This window comes from Corvus cornix, chromosome 11, assembly GCF_000738735.6.
Source record: "Corvus cornix cornix isolate S_Up_H32 chromosome 11, ASM73873v5, whole genome shotgun sequence".
NCBI classification, from domain to species: domain Eukaryota; kingdom Metazoa; phylum Chordata; class Aves; order Passeriformes; family Corvidae; genus Corvus; species Corvus cornix.
In genome coordinates this window covers 1441442-1463862 of record NC_046341.1, presented here as the reverse complement: position 1 = coordinate 1463862, position 22421 = coordinate 1441442, and the positions used below count along the sequence as shown (strand labels likewise).

At 54.8% G+C, this 22421-nt stretch overlaps 4 protein-coding genes across 13 annotated transcripts in view; 1 reads left to right on the top strand and 3 right to left on the bottom strand.

Moving 5' to 3' along the window:
• Nucleotides 1-7268, bottom strand: part of GALNS (galactosamine (N-acetyl)-6-sulfatase) — a 41899-nt gene extending 34631 nt beyond the window's left edge. For 2 of the 4 annotated variants that reach the window (XM_039558106.1, XM_039558107.1), the window contains exons 1-5: nt 7133-7267; nt 4706-4829; nt 3438-3512; nt 2391-2493; nt 103-246 (exon numbers count right to left, since the gene is read on the bottom strand). In XM_039558106.1, coding sequence (XP_039414040.1) covers nt 103-246; nt 2391-2493; nt 3438-3512; nt 4706-4829; nt 7133-7228 — 542 coding nt within the window. In that variant the 5' untranslated portion in view covers nt 7229-7267. The other 2 variants (XM_039558105.1, XM_039558108.1) reach the window with 2 other exon arrangements.
• On the top strand, nt 7264-9715 carry TRAPPC2L (trafficking protein particle complex subunit 2L). Its single transcript, XM_039558110.1, has 5 exons — nt 7264-7344; nt 7896-8068; nt 8523-8610; nt 8717-8796; nt 9535-9715. The coding sequence occupies exons 1-5, from the start codon at nt 7312-7314 to the stop codon at nt 9578-9580; spliced, it is 420 nt and encodes a 139-aa protein (XP_039414044.1). The 5' UTR covers nt 7264-7311; the 3' UTR covers nt 9581-9715.
• Nucleotides 9716-10377: 662 nt separating this feature from the next.
• Nucleotides 10378-15108, bottom strand: PABPN1L (PABPN1 like, cytoplasmic). The gene is made up of 8 exons (XM_039558109.1): nt 15029-15108; nt 14276-14450; nt 14045-14153; nt 13528-13592; nt 12977-13083; nt 12815-12902; nt 12562-12707; nt 10378-12192 (listed from the first exon to the last, which is right to left on the bottom strand). Exons 1-8 carry the CDS (start codon nt 15046-15048, stop codon nt 12153-12155), a joined length of 750 nt encoding a protein of 249 aa, XP_039414043.1. The 5' UTR covers nt 15049-15108; the 3' UTR covers nt 10378-12152.
• A 483-nt stretch (nt 15109-15591) lies between these two features.
• The window catches only part of CBFA2T3 (CBFA2/RUNX1 partner transcriptional co-repressor 3), a 28206-nt gene continuing 21376 nt past the window's right edge, over nt 15592-22421 (bottom strand). For 6 of the 7 annotated variants that reach the window (XM_039558102.1, XM_039558101.1, XM_039558104.1 and 3 more), the window contains 7 exons: nt 21675-21856; nt 21313-21569; nt 21122-21207; nt 20698-20896; nt 20496-20564; nt 20136-20326; nt 15592-19466 (listed from right to left, as the gene is read on the bottom strand). In XM_039558102.1, coding sequence (XP_039414036.1) covers nt 19191-19466; nt 20136-20326; nt 20496-20564; nt 20698-20896; nt 21122-21207; nt 21313-21569; nt 21675-21856 — 1260 coding nt within the window. In that variant the 3' untranslated portion in view covers nt 15592-19190. The remainder of the gene's footprint in view (nt 19467-20135; nt 20327-20495; nt 20565-20697; nt 20897-21121; nt 21208-21312; nt 21570-21674; nt 21857-22421) is intronic. The other variant, XM_039558099.1, reaches the window with a different exon arrangement.

Sequence of the window (22421 nt, the reverse complement as noted above, 5' to 3'; positions counted from 1 at the left end):
CAGAACGGTTTGGGATGGAGGGAACCTTAAAGCCCACCCAGTTCTGTAATGCCAGCAGGGAGAGCCCAGAAAATCCCACTCCCAGGCAAGGAGCTGGGTTACCTGCCAACCATCTCCCAGTCCCTGTACACGGGGATGTTGGGGCGCTCTCTGCTGTCGTAGGGCCCAAAATGGCAGTTTGGGGATCCAAACCACTCATCAAAGCCATGTTTCAGGGGGTGGAACTGGGGCCGGTGCCCCAAGTGCCTGGGAACAAAAGCAACAGATTGCAGTTAAAATTCTACTGCAAAGAAGCAAAAACTCAGCTCACCAGAACAGCATGCAAGAACACAGTCTTTGCCTAAGAAATGAAAACTCAAAGTACTTCAATCACATAAACGACTCCAGAGCAGTGTCTTGAGCTCTCTCACACTTGTTGCAAGCACAGCCATGCAGACTCACCCCAGTGCTCACTTATATTCCATTTTATTTACTCTCCAATCACTGTTTTCCATTTTTTCCTTCCACTGGTGTCTTCTTCCATGCTGTCTGATGATCAGCACTCATGGACTACACTGCCCCAAACCACTGCAGAGATGCACATAATGTTTTACTTAAGGATTCTGATCTACAACAAGTCCCTTTTATCCCACTGAGCTGTAAAAACACAAGGCAGAGCTCATGAAATGCACCATTCCATCCTCATCCCCTTTATGGAGTATTCACGCTGCCAAAACGGTACAAAGAGACCTGAATGGAAACGAAATGAGGTTTTTATGTGCACATGTGGACATAAAACACGTTTAGCTACTCCTGATGACAGCTCCTCTCTACTGTGCAGCTTGAAAATCCTCCATCCTTAACTTCCAGATGAAGCTCCTCTCTAATCTCCAGTTTTTGTACTGCAAAATCGACATTTCCTGCATTTAAGACAGAGAACACCCATCCTTTGTGTCTCTAAAGAGCATCTTGGTAGCTTAATGTTTATTTAATCATTCCATCTTCCCCTCACGAGCCTGCATCTGCCCCCTGTCCACTTTGTGCCATCCCCCTCTGCACTTTCTGAACATAAAGGGCATAAAATGCATTCCCTGGAGTAAAATGATCCTTGGAGTTACTCTGAGCTATTCTAAACTGGGTTATTACAGGAATAATCATCATTCCAGCTATGATTACAGCTTGTGATGTAACTGCCACTGCCAGCCTGACCTGCAGGATTCCACCCTTTCCCCATTTGTGGGAATACAAAGTTATTCCTGGCTGTTTCTGTAACAGGGGAGATGGAAAAGCATCTTATTCTAAGAAAGCCCTAAGAGCACTTTCAGAGACATTAAACAATGACTGAGATGCAGGTCAGTCTCTGCCTCTCACAGCACAAAAATCTGAGATTTAATGAAACACAACAAATTCCACACTGGTCACGGAAGATTGCAAACTTATAATTAAACCATGGAATTTACTGTCACTGGATACCCTGAAAAGTTTTTAGAGGGGATGATGAAACAATAAGAAAATTTTCTGCTGGAAAACCTTGAAATTCTCTGTGCAGCCAGGATGAGACTCCACTTTAACTGCTGTACCTTGCATTTCTTTACACCTTTCTAGGGAGCAGGTAGCACGGCCAGTTTTTCAGCATCACTCCCAGCCCGGTCCAGGAGAAGTTTTTGGATGCACAGTAATGCCCTGCACATTCCTATTTAGTCCTGTTCCTGCTAACAGCTGCAGGTCCTTCCAGACCTGTCTTTTTCCAAAGAACTGGAACCAATCTGCATTTGCCATGTTTATTCCTTTTCCCTGGGTGTATGAATTTACATTTACTAGCACTGAACTGCAGCTGATTGCACCCAGCCCACTGAGCTGATCCTTCAGGGCCACTCTCCTGCTGATAAATAATTCACTGTCTTAGGGTGCTTTGCTTTCCTCCCAATTCCAGCAGGTGAATCCAACCACAATTCAAACCCACCCTTCTCTAACCTGTTAATGAAACTGATAAAGAAATTCCTGTTACTTTCCACAGGAATTCATTTATTAGTAAAAACCCAACATATAGCAAGAGACGAAGATAAAAATCATGTAGGTGCCCAAGGCAAATTCCAACAGAATATCCTGGTGTTTCCTGATTAAATAGGTGGTGTGAGGTGTCCATGAAAGCACAGAGTTGGGGAGTTTATAAATATAAATACACACATAAAACCCCATCAACTCTTTGTATGAAGATACATGGAAGTACTTGTAATGGGAACACTCAGGAATTGATCCCAGCAGGGGGAAGATCCATGACACATTCCAAAGTTGGACATTTGAGCTTCAAAACAGGCGGTTTTTTTTCTGTAATTCTGTTTTTTTCTGCTGCTCCTTCCCAACACATACAGCATGAAATCTCAAAGCAAGAGATCTCCAAATAAATTTACCATTTGCCAATGATCTTATTGATGTAACCAGCTTTCTTCAGGAGCTCTGGAAGCAGTAACTCAGAATCTGGGATTCCTCCTACTATATCCTGTGGTGTGTAGGCTGTGGAAAACAAATCAAAAATATCTTTCTGACTCTTAAAAGTATTACAGCAAACAGCTCATGGCTACTTAACATTAGAAGCAGTGTTACTGGGTCAGAAAAAGCAATTAGTTTGGAGTCCCAGCAATGTCATTCCTTGGAAGTCCTCTCATGGGATGGAGAGGATAAATTGAATCAGAGAGACCAAAGGGAGGTTTCCACCCACTTGTGCATGAGGGCAAATAATAAAGGGGGCTGCCACCCCAGAGTGGAGGTGAGACCCTTGAAAGGGGGATGTCACAGAAAATCAGGTGCTTTAGGTGTGGTTTTTATGTTGTAAATCTGCCTTCTGTTTTCTAAAATGAAGGCAGCTTTTTCCTAAATCAAATAACCAATAAAGGTACTCAGCCTGCAAGAGCTGAAAGAAATGAAGAGTCTCTCTCAGCCCCTGACATCTCAGCTGTGACTTTGCTCTGGGAATCAACCCCTGGCTCCTGATTCTTGCCCAAGCATGTCCCAGCATGTGGCATTTGTGACTCTGGGACCCAAATCAACCCAGGGATCTCCCCTGGAAGCACCACAGGCACGAGGGACGGAAAGCTGCTCTAAAACTGGATAGAAATCTGCCTGCTGAATAAACCTGTGAGCAGCCAGTTCTTCCTCTGGGTATTAACACCCCCCACCTGATTTTCCTTCACCAGACCCCAATTCCCCTGCCCAGAGGAAACAGTTCTCAGCCAGCACAAACAAATGGATCAACCAGCATGGTTCATCCTCTTAATTTGAGGAGGTTTTCTGCTTGAAGAGGAGGAAGCAATACAATTCACACTTATTACCAGCACTTAACAGGGTCATCTTTTGGTGCAAGATCCATGGGGGAAGATCCCCTCTGTCCGAAGAGAAACCTCCTACAAGGCACAGAGGGAAATCAGGAGAGGAAGGGGGATCAGGAATGAGGCTCCTACCGTTCCTGGCATGTCCATTCGTTGTGTAAAAGCCATTCCTGACTGGGAGCCGGCCCGTCAGCAGTGCTGCTCTTGCTGCAAACAACACAAACATTTATTTCTATCCATTCCCTGCTTAATATTAATATTATTGTAGGAAGATGAGGCCAGCACACTGACTGAAGTGTGTCAGTGTCCTCCTGTCACAGCCACAAAATCACCCACATTAAAACTGGCAGAACTCCCCTCTCTCACGAGCCACAGAGAGAGCCAGGTTCTGATGCATCATTTGAGTTATTGCAGGTGAAATTTGGCCCCTTCATTAAATCAGCCACACTGAAGAGTCATTACTTTGAATAGCCAATGGAGCAACCCTTCTATCTCAGTTAGAGATATATTTATTATGTATTTAAGAGGAAATCCTAGCACACACTCATCAGATGCTCAAGGCTAAGCTTTCGAGCTTGACTGAACAAAAATCATGAAACATAAAGAAAGAGCTGTCCAGCTTTGACAATAAAAGTCAAGTCCTGACTGCAGGGAATATTTAAACAGATGCTTAACTTCAAGTATATGCAGTCCCACCACTGGATTAGCAGGATCTCAGCATATTTTAAATGCCTTTTCTGAGCAAGGACATCATCAACACACTGGCAAGTGCTATCCTAAATGAGAGCCCAAATAAAAAGCCCCTGTTCTTCATTTTTGTTTCAGTTCTTGGCAGCTAACCAGGTTTGAGGGGGAAAAAAGAAAGGAAAAAAAGAAACCACCTCACAGAAAAAACAATAAGGAGAAGAATATCTGCCTCTGCCAGACCCAAACGTTCCTTTTATCTCTTGTCCCTGTCCCAAGAGTCTTGCAAGACACCAGGGTCAAAAGCAGGACACACACTGCTGCCTTTCCTTGCATGAAAGTCTCACCAGAGCCAACAGACTCACACCAAATATGCTCAGCAACAGTTCAGATCCTGCTTTGTTTAACCCACAATGAGAAAGATGAAAAAAATGCAATGACTAGGGCTGGAATACTGAACTGAAATGGGATAAAAATCCTTTAGCTGGACTGATCACTGAACCAGTGCTTTGTATGAACTGAAAACTGTCGGTTTTCCAATCCAAACATAAATAAAAGGGGAGCAAAAGGCAAGATCAAAGCAGCAAATCCAATCTCTGGCTTGAAGGCAATCACTGGTTGGGTTGTTGATTCATGTCAGAGGCTGGCAAACACCCCAAACTTCTCAGAGGAAGATGTTTCTCATGCTTACATGGTTCAAACTCCAGTTTACTTACAGGGAGAGCAGAGGGGGTTGGCAGTATAAAAATCCAGGAAAAGCATCCCTTCTGCAGCCATCTGGTCTAGGTTAGGAGTTTCCTTAGAAGGCTCTCCGAAAGCTCCCAAATCCCCCCAGCCCATCTGTAAAAGGAACACACCAGAAGATGTCAAAGTCCTTCTCCACAGCCACGTTTCTGGGCCCACATAACACTTTTACTGTATCCCTTAACTTACAAAATTTTACAGCACTCATCTCCCTACTGAAGACTTCACAAATGGGACAAAAATGATCTCTGCCAACCCTGTGGAGCAGGGAACTCTTGCACTTTTCCCTGGCAGGTGGGAAATTGAGGCACACACAGCATTAAATGACTTGTTAACAGGTACCAAAAGCACTTGCAAGAAGCCCAGTGCCTTTACTCTTACTCAGAGGCCTGAGGCACGCCCAGAGCAAGGGGGAAGAGGAAGTTACACATGATTTACTCGTGGCTGTGCAGCTGCCACGTCTGAGCCTTCAGTCCCTGCCCACGTGTCTGTGCTGGACCCCAGGATTCCACCTCAGCCCCTGGATCTATCCCTCTGCAGAACTAGAAACACAAGGAAAAGGTCTGAACTCAAAAGCAGCACTGCAGGAAAAGCAAGGAAGTGTTTTAAAAGCCAGAGGAACCTGCCAGAGGCATCACATGTCACTGTGCTTATCTGCAGGACTGTGGTTTCACCCTGTTCTTCCTCCTAATTCCGAGGGGTCACACGCCAGGAGAACCATAAAATTCCCACCACGGTGTCTGCGCTCACTGCTGAAAATTTCATTACTGGGAAAAGCACAGCTTCAGGCAGAAGGTTCTAGAAGGGAGCAGCTTAATGAGCCATTAGGCACCCCAGGTGCTGGGGGTTCTATTGTGCTTTAGCAAAGGCAAGCGATTCCTTTGATCCAGGTGTGTGTCCCGTGAGCCGTGCATGCACAGGGTGGGATGTACCCAGATCCCTAGGAAACCATCTGGTGCCATTAGTTTGGGAAAGAAAATTGTCACAGAGCTACATTCTGAGTTAAGGAACAATTAAATGCCTGACACTGGGATGTGGAATTAAAACGGATACAATGGATTTAGCCCCAGTTTCTTTCTTCTGCTGCTTTATCATCAAGGAAGAAAGACAAAAAGAATCTCACGTTGCTCTAATTCCACGGAGTCCCAGAGGATCAAGGGGAAAAAAAAGCAGGGAGATGTATTTCTAATGAACATATTACATAAATCAGTAGTTCACAGAAGCTCCAGACAGGAGCTGTGCCTCGTGCTGTACCAACGCTTCCAGAGCGGGAGAATCACTGTCCCAAAGAGCCTTCCTCTGGAAAATTACAAATGCCAGCTTGGGAGGGGGAAATATTCCTGAATGGAAAACTGAGATCACAGAATCACCGAGGTTGGAAAACACTCCAAGTCCAAGCTGTGCCCAACCCCCACCTTGTCCCCAGCCCAGAGCACTGAGTGCCATGTCCAGGCCTTCCCTGGACACCTCCAAACCTCCCTGGGCAGAGGCTCAAGTGGCTGGAAAAGCAGGTGATTATCCTGCTCAGGAGTATAGGAACACCACGGAAACAACAAGCAGTGTAAACTGGCAAACAGGTGGGAAGGGTTTGCCCACCCTTGTGAGCTCCTTGGGGAGCTTCCAACAGCAACAAACACATTTCCACCAAAACACAGCTGGAAGGTGACAGAAAACTGTTAGGAGAGAAGCAAACCAGGAAGATGGCAGCGACCTGAACGCATTGGAAAGGAATATATTTCCTTATCCGTGTGTCCAAGGGTGCAAAATTGAAAAGACTTTGAGTTAGAAATAAATCTGTGATTATTTCTGCTCCTTAACAATTTATTGCCTTTTTTTTTTCCCAGTTCAGAGAGCCCAAATGAGTAGAATTACTTTTCCTCTTGCTTAGTTTTTCAGGAGGCCACCAACCCCCTCCTTGTGATCAGCAACCATTAGTGTTGGAAGGGAGCTCTGGAGATCATCCAGGCCAAGGCAGGGGCACCTGGAGCAGGTGGCACAGGAACACGTCCAGGTGGGACTGGAATGTCTCCAGACAGGGAGACCCCACGCCCTCCCTGGGCAGCTGCTCCAGGCCTCTGCCGCCCTCCATGGACAGAGGTTCTTCCTCGTGTTGAAGTGGAACTTCTCGTGTTTTAGTTGGTGGCCCTGGCTCCTCTTGCTGTCGCCGGGCACCACTGAACAGAGCCTGGCACTGTCCTCTGACACCCCTTGATGGGATCCCCTCCCAGCCTTCCCTTCTCCAGCCCGCCCATGCCCAGCTCCCGCAGTGTCCCCTCACCAGGGCGATGCCCAGATCCCTCACACCCCCCTCGGGGTGACTCCCCCGGGCCGACACCACCTCCCACCCCTCCGCCACCCACCGGGACTCCCCGGGGAGCCCCCGCGGGTCCCCCACTCACGTCGTCCATGAGGAGGAGGAGGATGTTGGGGGCGGCGGCGGCGGCGGGGCCCAGCACCCAGCAGAGGCACAGCGGCCCCAGCGCCGCGCTCGCCATGGCAACCGGACCCGCGCGCCGCGTGACCGCCGCACGTGACCGGCGCGCGCGCCGCACGTGACCGGCGGGAGGGGCGGGCCAAGATGGCGGTGTGCATCGCCGTGATCGCCAAGGAGGTGCGGGCGGCGCGGCCGGGGCCGGCTGAGGGGAACGGCGGGCCCGGCGGGGCAGTGGGGTCTGGGGAAGGGTGAGGGGAGAGGGGCTGGGGCTCTGTTTTTAGGGTCTGAGCGGGACCTGGGATGTGGGGCCGGGTGGGGTTGTGAGGGGAGAGGGGAATGGGCGGGCTGTCAGGTTGTGGGGTCTGGAGAGGGGTGAGGGGAGCAGAAGAGAGCAGATACAGGGGGAGTGGGGCGGACACTGCGGTGAAATGGGCTGGGCAGGAGCAGAAGGGGAGCAGGGCTGGGGCAGCCGGCACAGGCACAGTGTGAGGGAGAGGAGAGGAGTTTCCCTTGAGAAGAGCTGGGTCCAGGCCCTGCTGGGACAAGGGGACAGGGGAGCAGGGAGACCTGAGCCTTGTGCAGTGCCTGTGCACATGATTCTCCTGCCGTGGGGACAGCTGTGCTCCGGAGGTGCTGCAGCGTGGGAAGGGGGCCGTGCTGTGAACACCAATGGTTAAATCGCTCTGCCAGCAGCAGATCCCAGTGCGTGTGATTCGTTCTGCCCCCAGAATTACCCGCTGTACATCCGGAGCGTCCCCACGGAGAACGAGCTGAAGTTCCACTACACCGTGCACACCTCCCTGGATGTGGTGGATGAGAAGATCTCAGCCATGGGCAAAGCCCTGGTGGACCAGAGGGAGCTGTACCTGGGGCTCCTCTACCCCACTGAAGACTACAAGGTGTATCTTTGTCACACCTTTGGCCAGGCCATTGTGGGTTTAGTTTAATCACAGAATATCCTGGGCTGGAAGGGACCCACAGGACCATCAATCCAACCCCAGGCCCTGCACAGGCACCCCAAATCCCACCCTGGGCATCCCTGGCAGCGCTGTCCAAACGCTCCTGGAGCTCTGGCAGCCTCGGGGCCGTGCCCATTCCCTGGGGAGCCTGGGCAGTGCCCAGCAACCTCTGGGGGAAGAACCTTTTCCCGATCTCCAACCTGATCCTGCCCTGACCCAGCTCCAGCCACTCCCTGGGTGCTGTCCCTGCTCACACAGAGAACAGCTCTGTGTCTGCCCCTCATGAGGAAACTCCCTCATGTTTCCAAAGCTTGTTTCTTTGGGCACATTCCAGCGTGGTTTAGTGGCTTTGCCAGGCCCTGCTGTGTGAGAAGCACATCCTTAACCCCTGCCCAGGTACGGCTACGTGACCAACTCCAAGGTGAAGTTTGTCATGGTGGTGGATTCCTCCAACACGGCCCTGAGGGACAACGAGATCCGCAGTGTGAGTGCACCAAAGCAGAGCCACCTCGGTGGGTTTGCTCCTTCCAGCTACTCAAGAAGTGCTGAGAAACAAAAAATTAATGAACTCACCTCCATTCCCTTTTCAGATGTTCCGAAAGCTGCACAGTTCCTACACTGACATCATGTGTAACCCTTTCTATAACCCTGGGGACAGGATCCATTCCAGGTGAGTGGGTTGTCCACATGGATCTCCATCTCTTTGCCACCTTTCTGGAACTTTCAGGGTACCTCTGATGCAACAGGACCAACCCTGTGGCTGGCCAGCTCAGGTGTGCATGCTCCAAGTGCCTTAATGAGAACAGTGATGCTGGGTTTGGGTCATTGCTGCCTCACAAAAAACTGAGGGTGTCATAAAAAATTCTACTGAACTCTCACTCCCACCCCAGAACTGGTGTTACAAACATTAAGTCAAGAAAATGTATTTTTTTGGGAGAAAAAACTACCTGAAAATAGACTTGATGATTTTAGAGGTCTTTTGCAAACTTAATAATTGTATTAAAATCCAGTTAAGTTGAACAGGGTAAAGAGTGAACAGCCCTTGTCCAGGGTTTATCCTTGGGTGGGGACAAACATTCAGCACATGGAATTCCCTGTGTGTGAGGGAGGGCCAGTGTCCCCCATTCCCATTGTAATCTCACAGGGAATTGGGAGTTTCTATGGCCTTGGCAAGAACAACTTCCATACTTCACAGAGACAGGGCTGCAGCCAGGGTGAGACCTGTCCTTACCTCAGCTTAATTAAAATCATTAATCCCTCAACAGCCTGTGCTGTAAAGAGTAAAACCCTGTGTCCAGCTTAGGGAAAGCCAGGCAGAGGCAGGGTGAGAAAGTGGTTTTGTTACAAAAGCTCTGCTGTGCACACTGAGCTGCTTCCTTTAATAATCTGTGTTTATTTCCCTCTCCAGGGCTTTTGATACCATGGTGAACTCCATGATGATGCAGGTGTGCTGAACCCCTTCCCATGCCCCTGGGAAACATTCCCTGTGTGCAGGAGCATGCCTGCAGTGCTGTAAATATTCCATTCTGTCTCATAACTTAAATCTATTCTGTGTAAAATAAACGTGACACCTGCAGGGTTTGCCTGGATTTGTACTTGAGCAAACCTGTGCATAGCAGAGAAATCACAGAATCATGGAATGGTTTGGGTGGGAAGGGACATTAAAGCCATCTCATCCCACCCCCTGCCATGGGCAGGGACACCTTCCACTGTTCCAGGCTGCTCCAAGTCCCACTGGAACAAGAGGAGCTCCAAGGTCCCTTCCCACCCAAACCTTTCCAGGAGCTTCCCTTCCTGGGTGACTGAGTTTGCTGTTATCACTTTGCACCTCATCCAGACACACTCCACAGTGACCCCCAGCACCGGTAGAGCAGCTGGAATAAATCCACCCAATCCAGCCACGGATTAAGCCATCAGGATTGCACAGCTGCCTGGCTCATCCCAAATTAATCTCTATTAGCATCTCCTCCCCTGCAGCTCCCTGCTGTTCTAATTAAAGACTCCCAAATCAGCAGCAGGTATTTAAATGGAATAAAGCATAAATTGCACTGGAAAAGCATCCCAGCTCCATCACTCCAGGTTCAACAGAGGAGATGCAAGCAGGAGCAGGCACTGAGCAGCTGCTCAGTGCTTCTCACACACCTCTACTCCAAGCACCTCATCAGTTAAAAACCACACAAACCAGCTAAAAAGAACAAAGCTGCCCAGCTCCAGGGGATCCCAGGAGCCTGGAGAAAGCCACAAGCAGACATGAAGTTCACACAGCAGGATCATTTATTTTAAAAATAAAAAACAGTTAATAAAAGTAACAATTACAAATACTTTCTCAACAAGAACTTAAGTACATTTCATCAACAACCACCTGGAAAATCTTGGGAGGTTCAAGCCTCTCCCACCACATCTCCACAAGGCACAGCTGTGCACTGCTATCCTCAAACATTTTCATCTAAAAATCTTGGCTGTTTTCACATACAGAAACAGGAGCTCCGTGTTGCCTGTTCCACAAGAGAGTCCAAACACCCCAAAGTAGATTTTTGTTAAAAAGTAAGTTTCAAAAAAATCATAATCCTATCAAACAGAAGCCCTAGAAAAAGCTGGTTTATAGTCTAAGCCTAAGGGTAGCTCAAAACAAGGTCAGCCTCAGCAGCACTGAGCACAACATCAACACAACATGAAGAGTTAAGGCCTCAAGCTTAAAAAAAAAAAAAATTCCAGAGATCTTAAAAGGAAATAAAAAAAAAAAAAAAAATCAGTGGGATTTTTAGCCTGGCAATGCCCCTGAGCTGTGAAAAGCTGCTTTAGGAGTCAGTTGCATCTGTTGCATCTGGGTTAGAAGAATCCTAACCAAGGATCCTGAAAGATTAGTGGGAGAATTACATAATAAAACCCATTTCCATGCAGAACTTCCCCCTGGAATGCTGTCTGCTGGGGTTCCCAGCCTGCCTCTTCTAACACAAAGTTCCTCCTTTAAAAACACGTGGCTTCAGAGCTCATGAGCATAAAATCAGCAGAAAGGGAAGAGCCAGGAACCTTCCTGCCTGGCAGCCAGCTCTGGTGGTGCTCTTTGGTCCTGAGCATCCAGCTGGGCTCACACCATCCCCAAAGTGACTCCAGAGCAGGAATGGTGGTGGGAATAGAAAGAAAGACCAGACTAAATTTGCACCAGTGAAGGTGATTTTGCAATGCTGCTACTACAAGAAATAAAGTCAAATGAGGAGTTGGCAGCACCCTTTGATTCCTGGAGCTCTGGAATAAAAGCAGGAGGGAGGGAAGAGGGGGTTGCTAACACGCAAATTAAAAAAGGGCAGGGTTTTGTGAGACGCAGGTCTTGTTCAACTACCAGAGATAGAGGCTTCCAGAGGAACCAGGGATACTTTTTCCCTATCCTGGATGTACAAACACAGCGAGCTAAAAACCAGACCCAAACCACATCAAGCTCCACCTTCTTCCCAAGGGAAAGGTCACATCCACAGGGCTGGTGAAGGAAAAGCTCCCCAGCAATCGGATCTGGAGCTGCAACCCAAAACTTTCTCCACTCATTTGGGAAAGAACTGAGATTTTAGAACCTTAGGAGAAGGCAGCATCCAGCTGCTGTAGGAAGAGCTGAGGGAAGTTCACGGCCAAGCAGTGGCATGGAGGGCATCCAGCGAGCCAGGAGCCAAACCAAACCCTCCAGGATCCAGGACAGCCCTTTTCCACGGGATAAAGAAGGAGACTTGATGGTCTGGGAGGGCTCGTCCCTTCCCAGGACTGTGTTCTCTGCAATGAGCCTGCTCTCCACGCAAACGCAACCCCCCGGGGCAGAGCTGAGGTGGGATGAGCTCTCCTGGGATGCTCACAGGCTGGAGCAGATCCCATCTTCCCTCCTGCAGCCCAGCACAGGGCTCATCAGTAATCCTCACAGCCAGGCAGATGGCATTTTTAAAATTAATCTGTTTTTTGGCTTCCATAGGCATATTTTTAAATCTCTCCAATCCCATCTCCTTGTTTCAGTCCCATCGGCATCACCAGGCAGTCCAGCCTTTTCTAGTATGGAAAATACCAAGGCACCAGCCTTGCCCGACCCCTAAACAGAACAAAACCAACATCCTGAAGCACAGGGGCATTTGCTCCCTGCTCCTTCACCCTTCCAAGGGCTCCCCCCCTCCTGCACAGCTACTCCGGGCTGCACCCCCAAAACCAGGGGAGCCCCAAAGCCAGGCACAGCTCTGGGACTGCTCAGGCTGGCAGCATGATGCCCACCCACCACTCCCTGAATTCCTGCAGGGACAGGGTAACAACTCCAGGTTTCCAGCTGTTCCTTCCTGCCAGAGCCCTTCTCCATCCTCCCAGCCATGCCAGGGTGGGAGGGGCAAAGCCGAGACACAGAGCAGGGAACCCCATCCCAGGAACATCCTGCTCCACACCTGAGGAACCCCCACGCCCAGGGACTCACCTGTAGGTCCTCCCTCGCACCCTGGGCTGCTGCCCCCCGTAGTAGCCTCCCCAGCGGCCCAGCCCTGCCCGCGTGGGGAAGTAGCCTCGGTAGCCCCCGCGGTCGGTGCTGCTGATGCCGGGCATGTTGGTCCTCTTGGGCAGCACCTGGAAGGTGGGGAGGGGCTGCTGGAGCTGGGATTCGGCACAACCACAGGCACCCAGGGCTGGGAATGGGGTGGGGGCAGCCCCCCGGGGCCTCCCCCAGCTCTCACCTTGATGACACGGCCCCTGAACACGCTCTCGTCCAGCTCCACTGCAGCCTTCACGGAGCTCTGCTCCTCGAACTCGATGTAGGCGTAGCTGTGAGGGAACAGTGTGAGCACAGCCCAGGGACACCCTGGAGACCCCATCCCCGCCCTGCCCACAGCACTGACCCTTTAGGGTGGCCCGAGAACTTGTCACAGAGGATGGTGACCCGGTTGATGTGCCCACAGCTGTTGAAGTGAGACTCCAGCTCTTCGGCTGTGCCCCCGTAATCCACCTGCAACGACAGTCCCCACCCCCAGCTCGTGGGTGAGGGATCCACACCCCACCACGGGAGGCAAAGGGCCCAGCTGGCCCCGCTCACACCTCCCCACCACAGCTTCAGCCTCTCCTGAGGGCCAGGGGACCCTCCCAGATGAGTGCTCCCACCTGGACATACAAATCCAAGAGACAGCCTGCCCTGCTTTGAGGGAACAGGCCACACCACACAACCCACGGCTTCCAGGGGCTTCTGGGGAGCTGACACTTGCAAGAGATGAGCTGCAAGTGGCAGATGCTGAGCCACATTCCCAGGCTGGGCTGGGCAGAGGAGAAACACACTTGGGATGGGAACAGGCAGGCTGTGGTGGGGGGCAGATGGGCCCCATGCCAGGGATTTGGGACACACGCTCAGCTGGGCACTGAGCAGCAGGAAGGGCTCTGCTCCAGGGCTCCCACTTACATTGCCCACGTAGATGGAACGCTGGTCAGCCTCCACCTTCTCCTTGGTCGTCAGTGGGAAGAGAGCTGTGGAGAGAAGGGATTGGTCACGGACAGAGGGACATCTGTCTGTTCCCAGCACAGCCACCACTGAGCTGATACACTGCAAAGCTCCTCAGGTCCCTGGTCACATCCAGGTGTATCCCAGTCCTCACACTGCTGCCTCCTCCTCCATGCCCTTGCCCCTCTTCTCTTCACAGTGACTCCTCTACTGGGGCTGTTGGTGCTAAACTCAATTATTCAATTGAATTAAATGCAATTAAATTAATTTACTGCATCTGGGCCCACACAGGTAGAAGGTAAGAGCTGACAGAAGGTGCATTAGCATCACACCAGGCCTGGGACCCCCCTCACCCACCTTATGTGTCCAGTCCCAGGTGCCCAGAGAGGCAGAGCCAAATACTCTGGGCTCCAATTGTCACCCTGTGCCCCAGAGGTGTCCCTGGGGAGGGAGAACAGCACCCAGCAACAACCCATACCTGCTTCTGAGCTCATGAACAGGTGGTTCTCAGCTTCCAGCTGCAGCTCCTTCAACCTCTCATCCTCTTTCTCTATCTCCCGCAGTTTGGCTTTGATGGCCTCCAGCTCCTGAATCCCAAAACAAGAATAGCACAAGCAGCACACAGAGCAGGGACACCCCAGGTGTAAAAAGTTCCCCATTTCATTTGGGCACCAGGGAAAACTGGTTCCCCATCCAGGCAGGCACTCACCGGGTCCAGAACACCCAGCTCCTTTGTGCTGTTCCCCTCTTGGGGGCTCGCATCTGAGCTCTCATCTGCTGCCTTACACACAGACGCCACCTCTGCCATGTCCCAGGACGCCAGCTCCGCTTCCAGGGACGGTGGGTCTTGCCACCAGATCTCTGAAGTGTCCAGGAAGAAAGGACTGGGTAGGACAAGGGGTAAAAAGGCATTTAACAAACACCCATGTAACCTGGAAGCTAAAGCACAGCCTCAGCCAGGCGAAGGTTTTCAGGGTGTTTCCACCACAAGGATGAACAGGTGACATTAATGCAGCTTGTTCTCTGCGCTGCAAAACCCCAGACCTGCAAAGTACAACCAAAAGGTGCCCAGTTCATACTGAGTCACTTCCCAGCTCACCGGGGCTGCACAAGGGACCTGGAAGCAGCTGCCCCAAAGTGGAAAAAAACCCCCAGGGCCACGCGGCCGGCTGGTAGGGAAGGGAAGGGAGAGAGGCCGCAGGACACGGCTGTAAAGAGAGAGAGCAACTTGGGAGCTCTGCCTCCCGCAGCGAGGGCAGAGCCGCACCCTCCCAGCCGCCGAAGGGCTCACAGAGGGACACGCCCTACCCCAGGAGAACGAGCTCGCCCACGCGTGAGCGGGAAGCCCATCCCGCTGCAGCCCGGGGAGCCGCGGCGGCCGTGTCCGGGGGGCCGTGTCCGCCCCGCCGTGTCCGGGGGGCCGTGTCCGCCCCGCCGTGTCCGCCCCGGAGCCCGCCCGCACCTGCCCCGGGCCCCGAACATGCTGCGCGCGGCCGGCGGAAGCGAGGACCACGTGCAGCTCTCCCGCCACCACGAGCGGCCCTCGCGCCCGCGAGCCGCTTTCACACGTCAGCGGCCAATCAGGGCGGGGCGCGCGCCAGGCCCCGCCCCCCAGCGACGGGCGGGGGAGCGGCGGAGGCGGCCCCGCCCCGGCGGGATCCCGGGGCTGCGAGTTCGAGACCAGGCGGTGACGTTCAGCTGGGGCTGACACGCGTGGGCAGGGCCCCCTCCGCTCCTCACGGTGCACGGACCCCGTTGGTGATGCCGGGGGCTGCAGGCAGCTGGCTGCGTAGGGGGAGCAGGGGGGCACCCCGAGGGTGCAGCAGCGGCAGGTGGGACACATGCCTTTGAGTGCCCTGGTGACACACCTGAGATTCCCCTGCCACGGACACCCCTCCTTTGCACTGACCGCCCCCAGGGCTGTAATGAACCCGCCGAGCCAGGGCCGGGGGCACGGAGTGCAAAGCACTGCCAGGAGTGGGGGACTAGGGCACCCAGCACAAGCCCAGGCTACGGAGCCTCTGGTTGATATTAAATTGTCTTTATTACACAGATACAGAGTTAAGAACAGACATAACCTGAATCATAAAGTTTACATCTTTCACAGGTCAAACATACAGTACACTTAGAGAAAGCGGGGAACAGCAAGGGGGGGACAGCATGCCGAAGGAAAGTCCTACCACGTCATCTCTCTGGGCTGGCCCCACACCCCACGCCTGGCCCTGGCGGGGGGCTCTGGTTTCCAGCCCCTCAGGGCCCCCCGTGCCCCGGTGTGCCCGTGCCAGGGCTGGCAGGGCTCCGGGAAGCGAGTGCTGCCGCAGCCAGGAGGGAGGGGGGACACTGGCACGAGCTCCCTCCCGGGGCCGTGGCATCGGAGGAGCCCCCAGGGCTGCCACGGCAGGGGAGACATCCCATCACAGTGCCTGGGAGCTGGGAACACAGCGGCATCTTGTCCCCAGCCTCAGAGCCACTGGGATCCAGAGAGGCACCCCGAGGACAAAGGGGGGGACCCCAGCAGCCCCTGGAGGAGGAGGAGGAGGAGGAGGAGGAGGAGATGCTGCAGGGGGAGTTCGGGGGGCTCTGGCAGTGATGGAGCAACAGCCAGGCAGGTGTGGGGCCCCGCTCCAGCCTCGCCAGGATGTGGTACTTTGGTTTCAGCTGGGATTTTGGGTTGGGAACGCGAGGAAGGGGCTGCAGAGGGGACCCCGGCGCCGTGGCTGGCACCAGAGAGCCGCGTCTCTCCTGCCACCTCCCCAGCTTGGTGCCACAGCCAGCACCCGGCGCCCAGGGCTCTGCCTCCCCGCGGGCACGGGGACCTGGGACACGCTGTCCCCATGTCCCCAACGCCGTCCCCCTGCCCCAGCCGCGATGGGAGCAGGAAACCCAGCAGCTGTGAGCAGCCACGGGGACCTGATGTGGCACCACGCTGCCCCACGGCCCCTGCCCCGGCCAGACTGTGCCAGGAGCACGCTGTTCACCCACTGCCACCTCCCAGGTGCCACAGAGCCACCGAGGGGGCGCAGCACGTGGCACACGTCCCCTGGCCCCCCACACCCCCCAACAACACCATTTTGGAGCAAACCCCCAGGGAAGCACCCACAGCACCACTCCGGCCCTCGCGGCCGCTCCGTCCTCCCCGCAGCACAAATTTTTTTTTGGGAAATCTCACATTTAAAGCTGTCGTTCTGGTTTGGCCGCCCGCTGAGACTGTGCCGCCCGTCACCGCCGTCCCCTCCCTCCGTCCCTCCCTCCGTCGGCTTTTGGTTTCGATGCAAGGTTCTGTAGGGCAGTTTTATTCTTATTAAAAGAAAAAAAAAAAAAAAAAAAGAAGAAGGAGGAAAAGAAAAAAGAAAAAACAAATCATAATAATTCCAAAAAAAGCAAACCAGCAGGGAGTGGAAAGGAGAGCACCCCTGTGGAAGTGCTCTCGCCCGCGGTTTCCCGGCGAGGTGGAGGTAGAGAGGCAGAGCCCCGGCAGGAGCGGGGCCGGGGGCAGGCGGGGACACGGCGGGAGGGAGGGGACGGGCCGGACAGCCGGGCGAGCAGGGGCGTCTGCAATACTCTTATATATTACCTCTTCTCAGGAAACGTAAGAAAAATAGACAATATTACATATGTCACACCATAAATAAAGTGAACAGTCGAGGGAGGGGCACCCGGCAAAGCTCCCAGGGCTGGAGGGGCACAGAAACCACCCAGGGGGTGCAACGAGGTCTTGGGGGGGCACAGAAACGTCCCCGGGGTGGTACCAAGACCTTGAGGTGCACAGGAACTCCCTGGGGGGATGCACCAAAGTCTTGGGGTGCAGAGAAACCTCCTGGGGGATGCCCCGAGACCTCAGGGTGCACAAGAAGAGCCCTGCGGGGATTCACAGAGACCTTGGGGTGCACAGAAACCCCCCAGGGGGATTCATCAAGGTCTTGGGGTGCACAGAACTCGTCCAAGGTGATGCACCAAGATCTTGGGGTGCACGGAACCCTCCCAGGGGATGCACCAAGGCCTTGGGATGCACAGAACCCCCAGCAGGGCTGGGTGCTGGTGGCACAGGGCCGGTGACATCACCCTTGGGGTGTCCCAAGCTCTGCTGTGGCCCAGCCCAGCCCTGGGTGCAGCACAACCCCCCCGGCCCCGAGCCCTTCCCTCCTCTTCCTCCCCTACGGAAAACACACAGGATGGGTTTTGCAAATGCGGAAAAACTACAGCTCCTCTCGATGCCAGGCCTCGCTCGGGCCAGCGCCACAGCTCCACGCTTCCTCCTCATCCTTTATTTGGCAAAAGTCTCTTATTATTATCATCATCATCACTATCATTATTATTATTCATTTTTGGACCTCTGCAGACACTATTTACATTCACATTAGCGCACAGCACTGCTGCCTCCGCTCGGAGCCGCCGGACTTTCCGTATTGCACTTCTGTCCTCTGCGCCGCTCCGGCGAGGCAAGAATCCCAAATAATCCACATCGTCCTTGGCCGCCGCCTCAGCCAGGAAGGAGGCAGCATTCCTTTTCCTTTCCTTCTCCTTTTCCTCTTAAAAATCCTTGTGAAACAAATCCAGCGCGGGGTGTGGGAGCAGCCTGGCAGTGAAGGGATGGGGGGTCCCCCGACGGCTTCGGGGAGGGAGAAACCCAAAATCTGTCTTTTAATTTTCTTTTTTTTTTTTTTAATTCTCTTTTTTTATTATTCTCTTTTTTTTTTTAATTCTCCTTTTTGTTCTCCTTTTCCAGGGCGGTGGTGGGCAGAGGTAGAGACGTGCTGGCTCCGGCTGCGGTTCTCAGCCCCATCTCCCCCTCCCACACCTTGGGGGTTGGGGTTTTAGTAAAAAAACACCTTTTTTTTTTTTTTTTTGCTTTATTTTAATAGAAACTCTTTAAAGCCCCAGGGGCACGTCCATCCATCCTTGTGGGGAGGGGAAGGAAGCGACAACAGAACGAAACGAACTTTGGCAGTGGAGAGACGTTTGGATCTTCCTTGGTTTTGGATTTCCTTTGGAGCAGAGGTGAGTCTGGTCTGTTCTTGGCTAGCTAGCAAGGTAGTTACAGGTGAGCATCCGTCACGCGTCGTCTGGTTTTTGGATTTTCTTTTTTTTTTTTTCTTTTTTTTTTTCCTTTTTTACAATTTCTTACTTAAAGCCAAAGAGTCCGACGTTTTCTTTTTTATTTTCTTTATTTTTTTTACAAAAAAAAAAAAAGGTAAAAAGAAGAAAAAAAAAAAACAGGAAGAGAGAGACGAAGAAAAGAAGGTTCTTTCCTCCTCCAGGTGAGCCTCTTGGCAGCGCTGATGTGGGATGGGATCAGGCTGGTCTCTCCCCACAGCACTACGTGGTGAGGCTGGAGCCAAATCCCTCATCCAGAGAGCAAAAAAGGAAAAAAAACCAACCAAAAAACCCAAAAAATCCCAAACCACAATCCCCCAACCGATAGAAAACCAACCGAAAAAAGCCAAAACAAAGACTGAAGAGAGAACAGAGACCGGTATTTGCCTTAACTCCACTTAAAGCCCAGTTTGAGGATCTGTGAGGATTAGTTGTGAGAGCTAGAGAGGTCGTTTCGGAGGTCACACGAGTCAGGTAGCTGAGGAAATTGCACCGGGTGCAGTCCGTGGCTCTCGCAGTCCGAGGGCAGCTCAGCGGGACGCGCTGTCCAGCGGCGCCGGCGTGGCCGGGGTGCCGGCGCGGGACGCGGCCACCGAGCCCGCCTCGCTGGGGCTGCTGGCCATGGCGGGCACGCCGTCGGGCTGGCCCGGCCCGGGGGCGGCGGGGCCCGGCAGCCCCTGCAGAGTCTGCCCGCAGACGTGGTGGTGCTTCTCCCAATCCTTGTGCTGGCAGAAGGAGCCGCAGTAGCGCGCGGTGTTGCAGCCGCTGCACGTCTCGCTCGCCTTCCGCCCGCAGTTCCAGCAGCTCTGCGGGAACGGGAGCGCAGCCTCAGCTCCGGAGCGTGCACCCCCAGGCCGGGCTGGGCACCCTCACCCGGGACCGGGCACTGCATCGTCCCAGACCATGCACCCCTGTCCTGGACCACGTACCTCATCCCAGAGCGTGCACATCCATCCCATCCTCTGTATCCCCATACCGGACCAGGCACACCCATTCTGGACTGTGCTCCCCTATCCTGAACTGGGTCCCCCTAATCCCGGACCATATAACCCTACCCTGAACCACGCACAACATCCCAGACCATGCAGATATCCTAGACTGCGTCCACATCCAGGACTATCCACCTCATCATGGACCACACACTTCATCCTGGATCCTTCACTCCATCCCAGACTGTGCTCCCCCATCTTGGATATCCTCCCACATCCAGGACCATGCATCCCCCTCCTGGACTCTGCACCTCCATGAAGGACCATGCATCCCTATCCATGCACCCCATCCAGGACCATGCACCCCATCATTGGCCACACCCCACATCTCCACCTCAGTGCAAGTATTCCCCTCTCCTCCCATCCCATGGCGCTGCCACAGGCTCCCGTTCCCACCCTCACACGCAGATGCTGCAACCTCGATTGCGAGAGGAGCAGGTCCCACACATCAGCACTGCCACCAGCCCGTCCCCCCAGGGTCCCCACCTCGCTCGAGTCCTCCTGCTGGTTGATGACAGTGAGAGCATCCTCGGACGCCTGGCGCTTGGCCTCGGCCAGGGCCCGCTCCATCTTGGCGCGCTCCGTCGTGATCAGCTCGTGGGCTTTCCGCTCGGCATCCGACACAGCCTTCTGCAGCTCGGACATGGCCTGGCGCTTCACCTCGTTCACGGCTTCTTCTGGAAGGCAGCAGCCGAGCATGGCCAGGGTGTGCCAGCGCCCCACCATCCCCCCTTCCCTCAAAACCACCCCAAATTCTTCCAGCACCACAGACATCCCAATGAGGGCAGCTGGGGCAGAGCCCCTGCCGGCTCAGCGCTCTGCGGGGGCTGCCCACCCCACACTCACCAGCCTTCCTCCAGATCTCCTCGGGCATGTACCCAGAGAGCGGCCGCGGCACAAAATCCCGGTGAGCGTCTGCGAAGGAGAGAGGGGACGCCCTTAGGAGACGCCGTCCCCTTGGAACGCACCCACCGGCAGCGCCAGACCCCCGGGAGAACGGCGCGGGCACCCCGGAGAGGGGCGCAGCCCCCGCCCCGGGGCTCAGTACCTAACTGGGGAGCCTCGGCGGCGGCGGAGGAGGAGTTGTGGGGGCGCGCGGAGGGGGGGCTGCCTTTCTTCATGTCCTCGGCGTCGCTGTAGCGCCGGATCCAGTGGTTGAGCTCCTCGCGATCGGCCTCCTGGCACCGCCGCAGCACCGTCAGCGACCGCCGCGTCTTCTCCACCATGTCCATGATGCAGTTCAGCAGCTGCGGGGCAACAGCAGGGATGGGGAGGGGGCTCTGCTGCAAGCAGCCGGGGCGCTGCGGTGCCCAGCGCTGGGCAGGGGGATTCGGGGTGTGCCGGGCTGTGCCAGCTCCAGGGTGCTGCGCTGGCTGCGGAGCAGAGGATGCTCGGGAGAAAAGCCCCGTGAGGGACACGGGGCAGATGGAGGGCGGGATGCACACGGGACGGGGCAGGGACGCTACACGTACGTTGTTGAGGTGTTTCCACTCCTCCGCCCACTCCCGGTCCGTGAGCCGGTGGTCGATCACCTCTTCCTGCCGCGTCCCGTGCACGGCTGCAAGGCAAGAGCAGAGTGGGGTCAGCCCCCCTGCAGGACCCTTCTCCCTTCAGGGGGGCCCCAGCCCCGTTCCCCCCCGTGCGTGGGGACAGCAGGGCTCACCGGCGGGCCGCTGGCGCTCGCGGAGCTCCCGGGGGTCGGGGTGCCGGTAGGTGTCCCGGTAGTGGTGTGCCATGGCCATGTCCTCCAGGCGGTAGTGCTGGGGCAGGGGCGGGCCGGCGGGGGGGTGCCCCAGCCCGTTCGGGGGGTGGCTCAGCCCGTTGCTGGGGCTGTAGCGCTGCGCCGGGCTCATGGTGCACGGCCGCTTGCTGAGGTGCTCGGGGTGCAGGGGGTCTCGGTCCAAACCGTTCTCTTTGGTCCTGGCCGGAGGAGAGGAGATGGTCCCCACTGGGCCCCCGGGAACAACCTCCCCTTTTCAGGGATGTGTCCCTGAAAAAGCCCACACGCCCCTTCCCGGCTGGCACCTGTCTGGCGTCCTCCTCTTGCCGCTCTCGCCCACCTCCAGGAGCAGCTCGGAGGAGTCGATGGGAGAGGAGGCGTTGGCGTCCAGCAGCAGCTGCTCGTGCTGGGCCAGGTACTGGGCCGGGGTCTGCTTGGCCATGCGGGCGCAGTGCAGCAGCTCCCGCTGCAGCAGCGGCAGGTTGGCCTGTGGGGGGTCACAGTCCAGTCCGCGGCCCCGCAGCCCCCCCAGAGCAGCCCGGCTGTGCCCCCCGCTCGCCACAGGCAGGGGGTGCGAGGCAGGCAGCTGCCTTCCCTTTGGGGTCCCGCTCCCCTTCCCCAGGGGACAGCCTTGGGATGCCAGCAGCATACCCAGGGGCCAGCTGGGCTTTTGGGGGCCACACATGTGGCACCCCACAGGGTTCAGACACAGCTTCAACAGAGCTCTCCTGCATCCTGGCAGGGGCTGCAGAGCACCATCCCCTGAGCCAGGTCGGCCATCTCGGTCACCCTTGTCCCCACGACTGCTCCCTGGGGACTGCACCTCTGGGACCCCCAGCCTGTGTGGCACCCACGACTGTGAGAATCAGCTGGGAACTCCCCTCCCACCCACCCACCGTGTCCCCCCCCATGGCGCTGCAGCCCCAGGAGCAGCAGGAATTAAGAAGCAGAACCCCCTTTTGCCCAGCGCTCTGGCTGCCAGCCCTGGATTTCGCCTGAGGCAGCTGAGCCACAGCCAAATCCCATCTGTGGGACACGTTAGCGCCCGAGCT

What these genes read in the sequence shown, in the direction of transcription:
- PABPN1L (XM_039558109.1), bottom strand. Translation starts at nt 15,048, where the DNA reads ATGTTCGGGGCCCGGGGCAG. An exon ending in ATGTTCGGGGCCCGGGGCAG is followed by an intron (nt 14,451 to 15,028) that starts GTGCGGGCGGGC and finishes TGTCCTACCCAG; the next exon opens with TCCTTTCTTCCTGGACACTT. An exon ending in GTTCCATCTACGTGGGCAAT is followed by an intron (nt 13,084 to 13,527) that starts GTAAGTGGGAGC and finishes CTGTCGTTGCAG; the next exon opens with GTGGATTACGGGGGCACAGC.
- TRAPPC2L (XM_039558110.1), top strand. Translation starts at nt 7,312, where the DNA reads ATGGCGGTGTGCATCGCCGTGATCGCCAAGGAG. An exon ending in CCCACTGAAGACTACAAGGT is followed by an intron (nt 8,069 to 8,522) that starts GTATCTTTGTCA and finishes ACCCCTGCCCAG; the next exon opens with GTACGGCTACGTGACCAACT. An exon ending in GGGACAACGAGATCCGCAGT is followed by an intron (nt 8,611 to 8,716) that starts GTGAGTGCACCA and finishes TTCCCTTTTCAG; the next exon opens with ATGTTCCGAAAGCTGCACAG.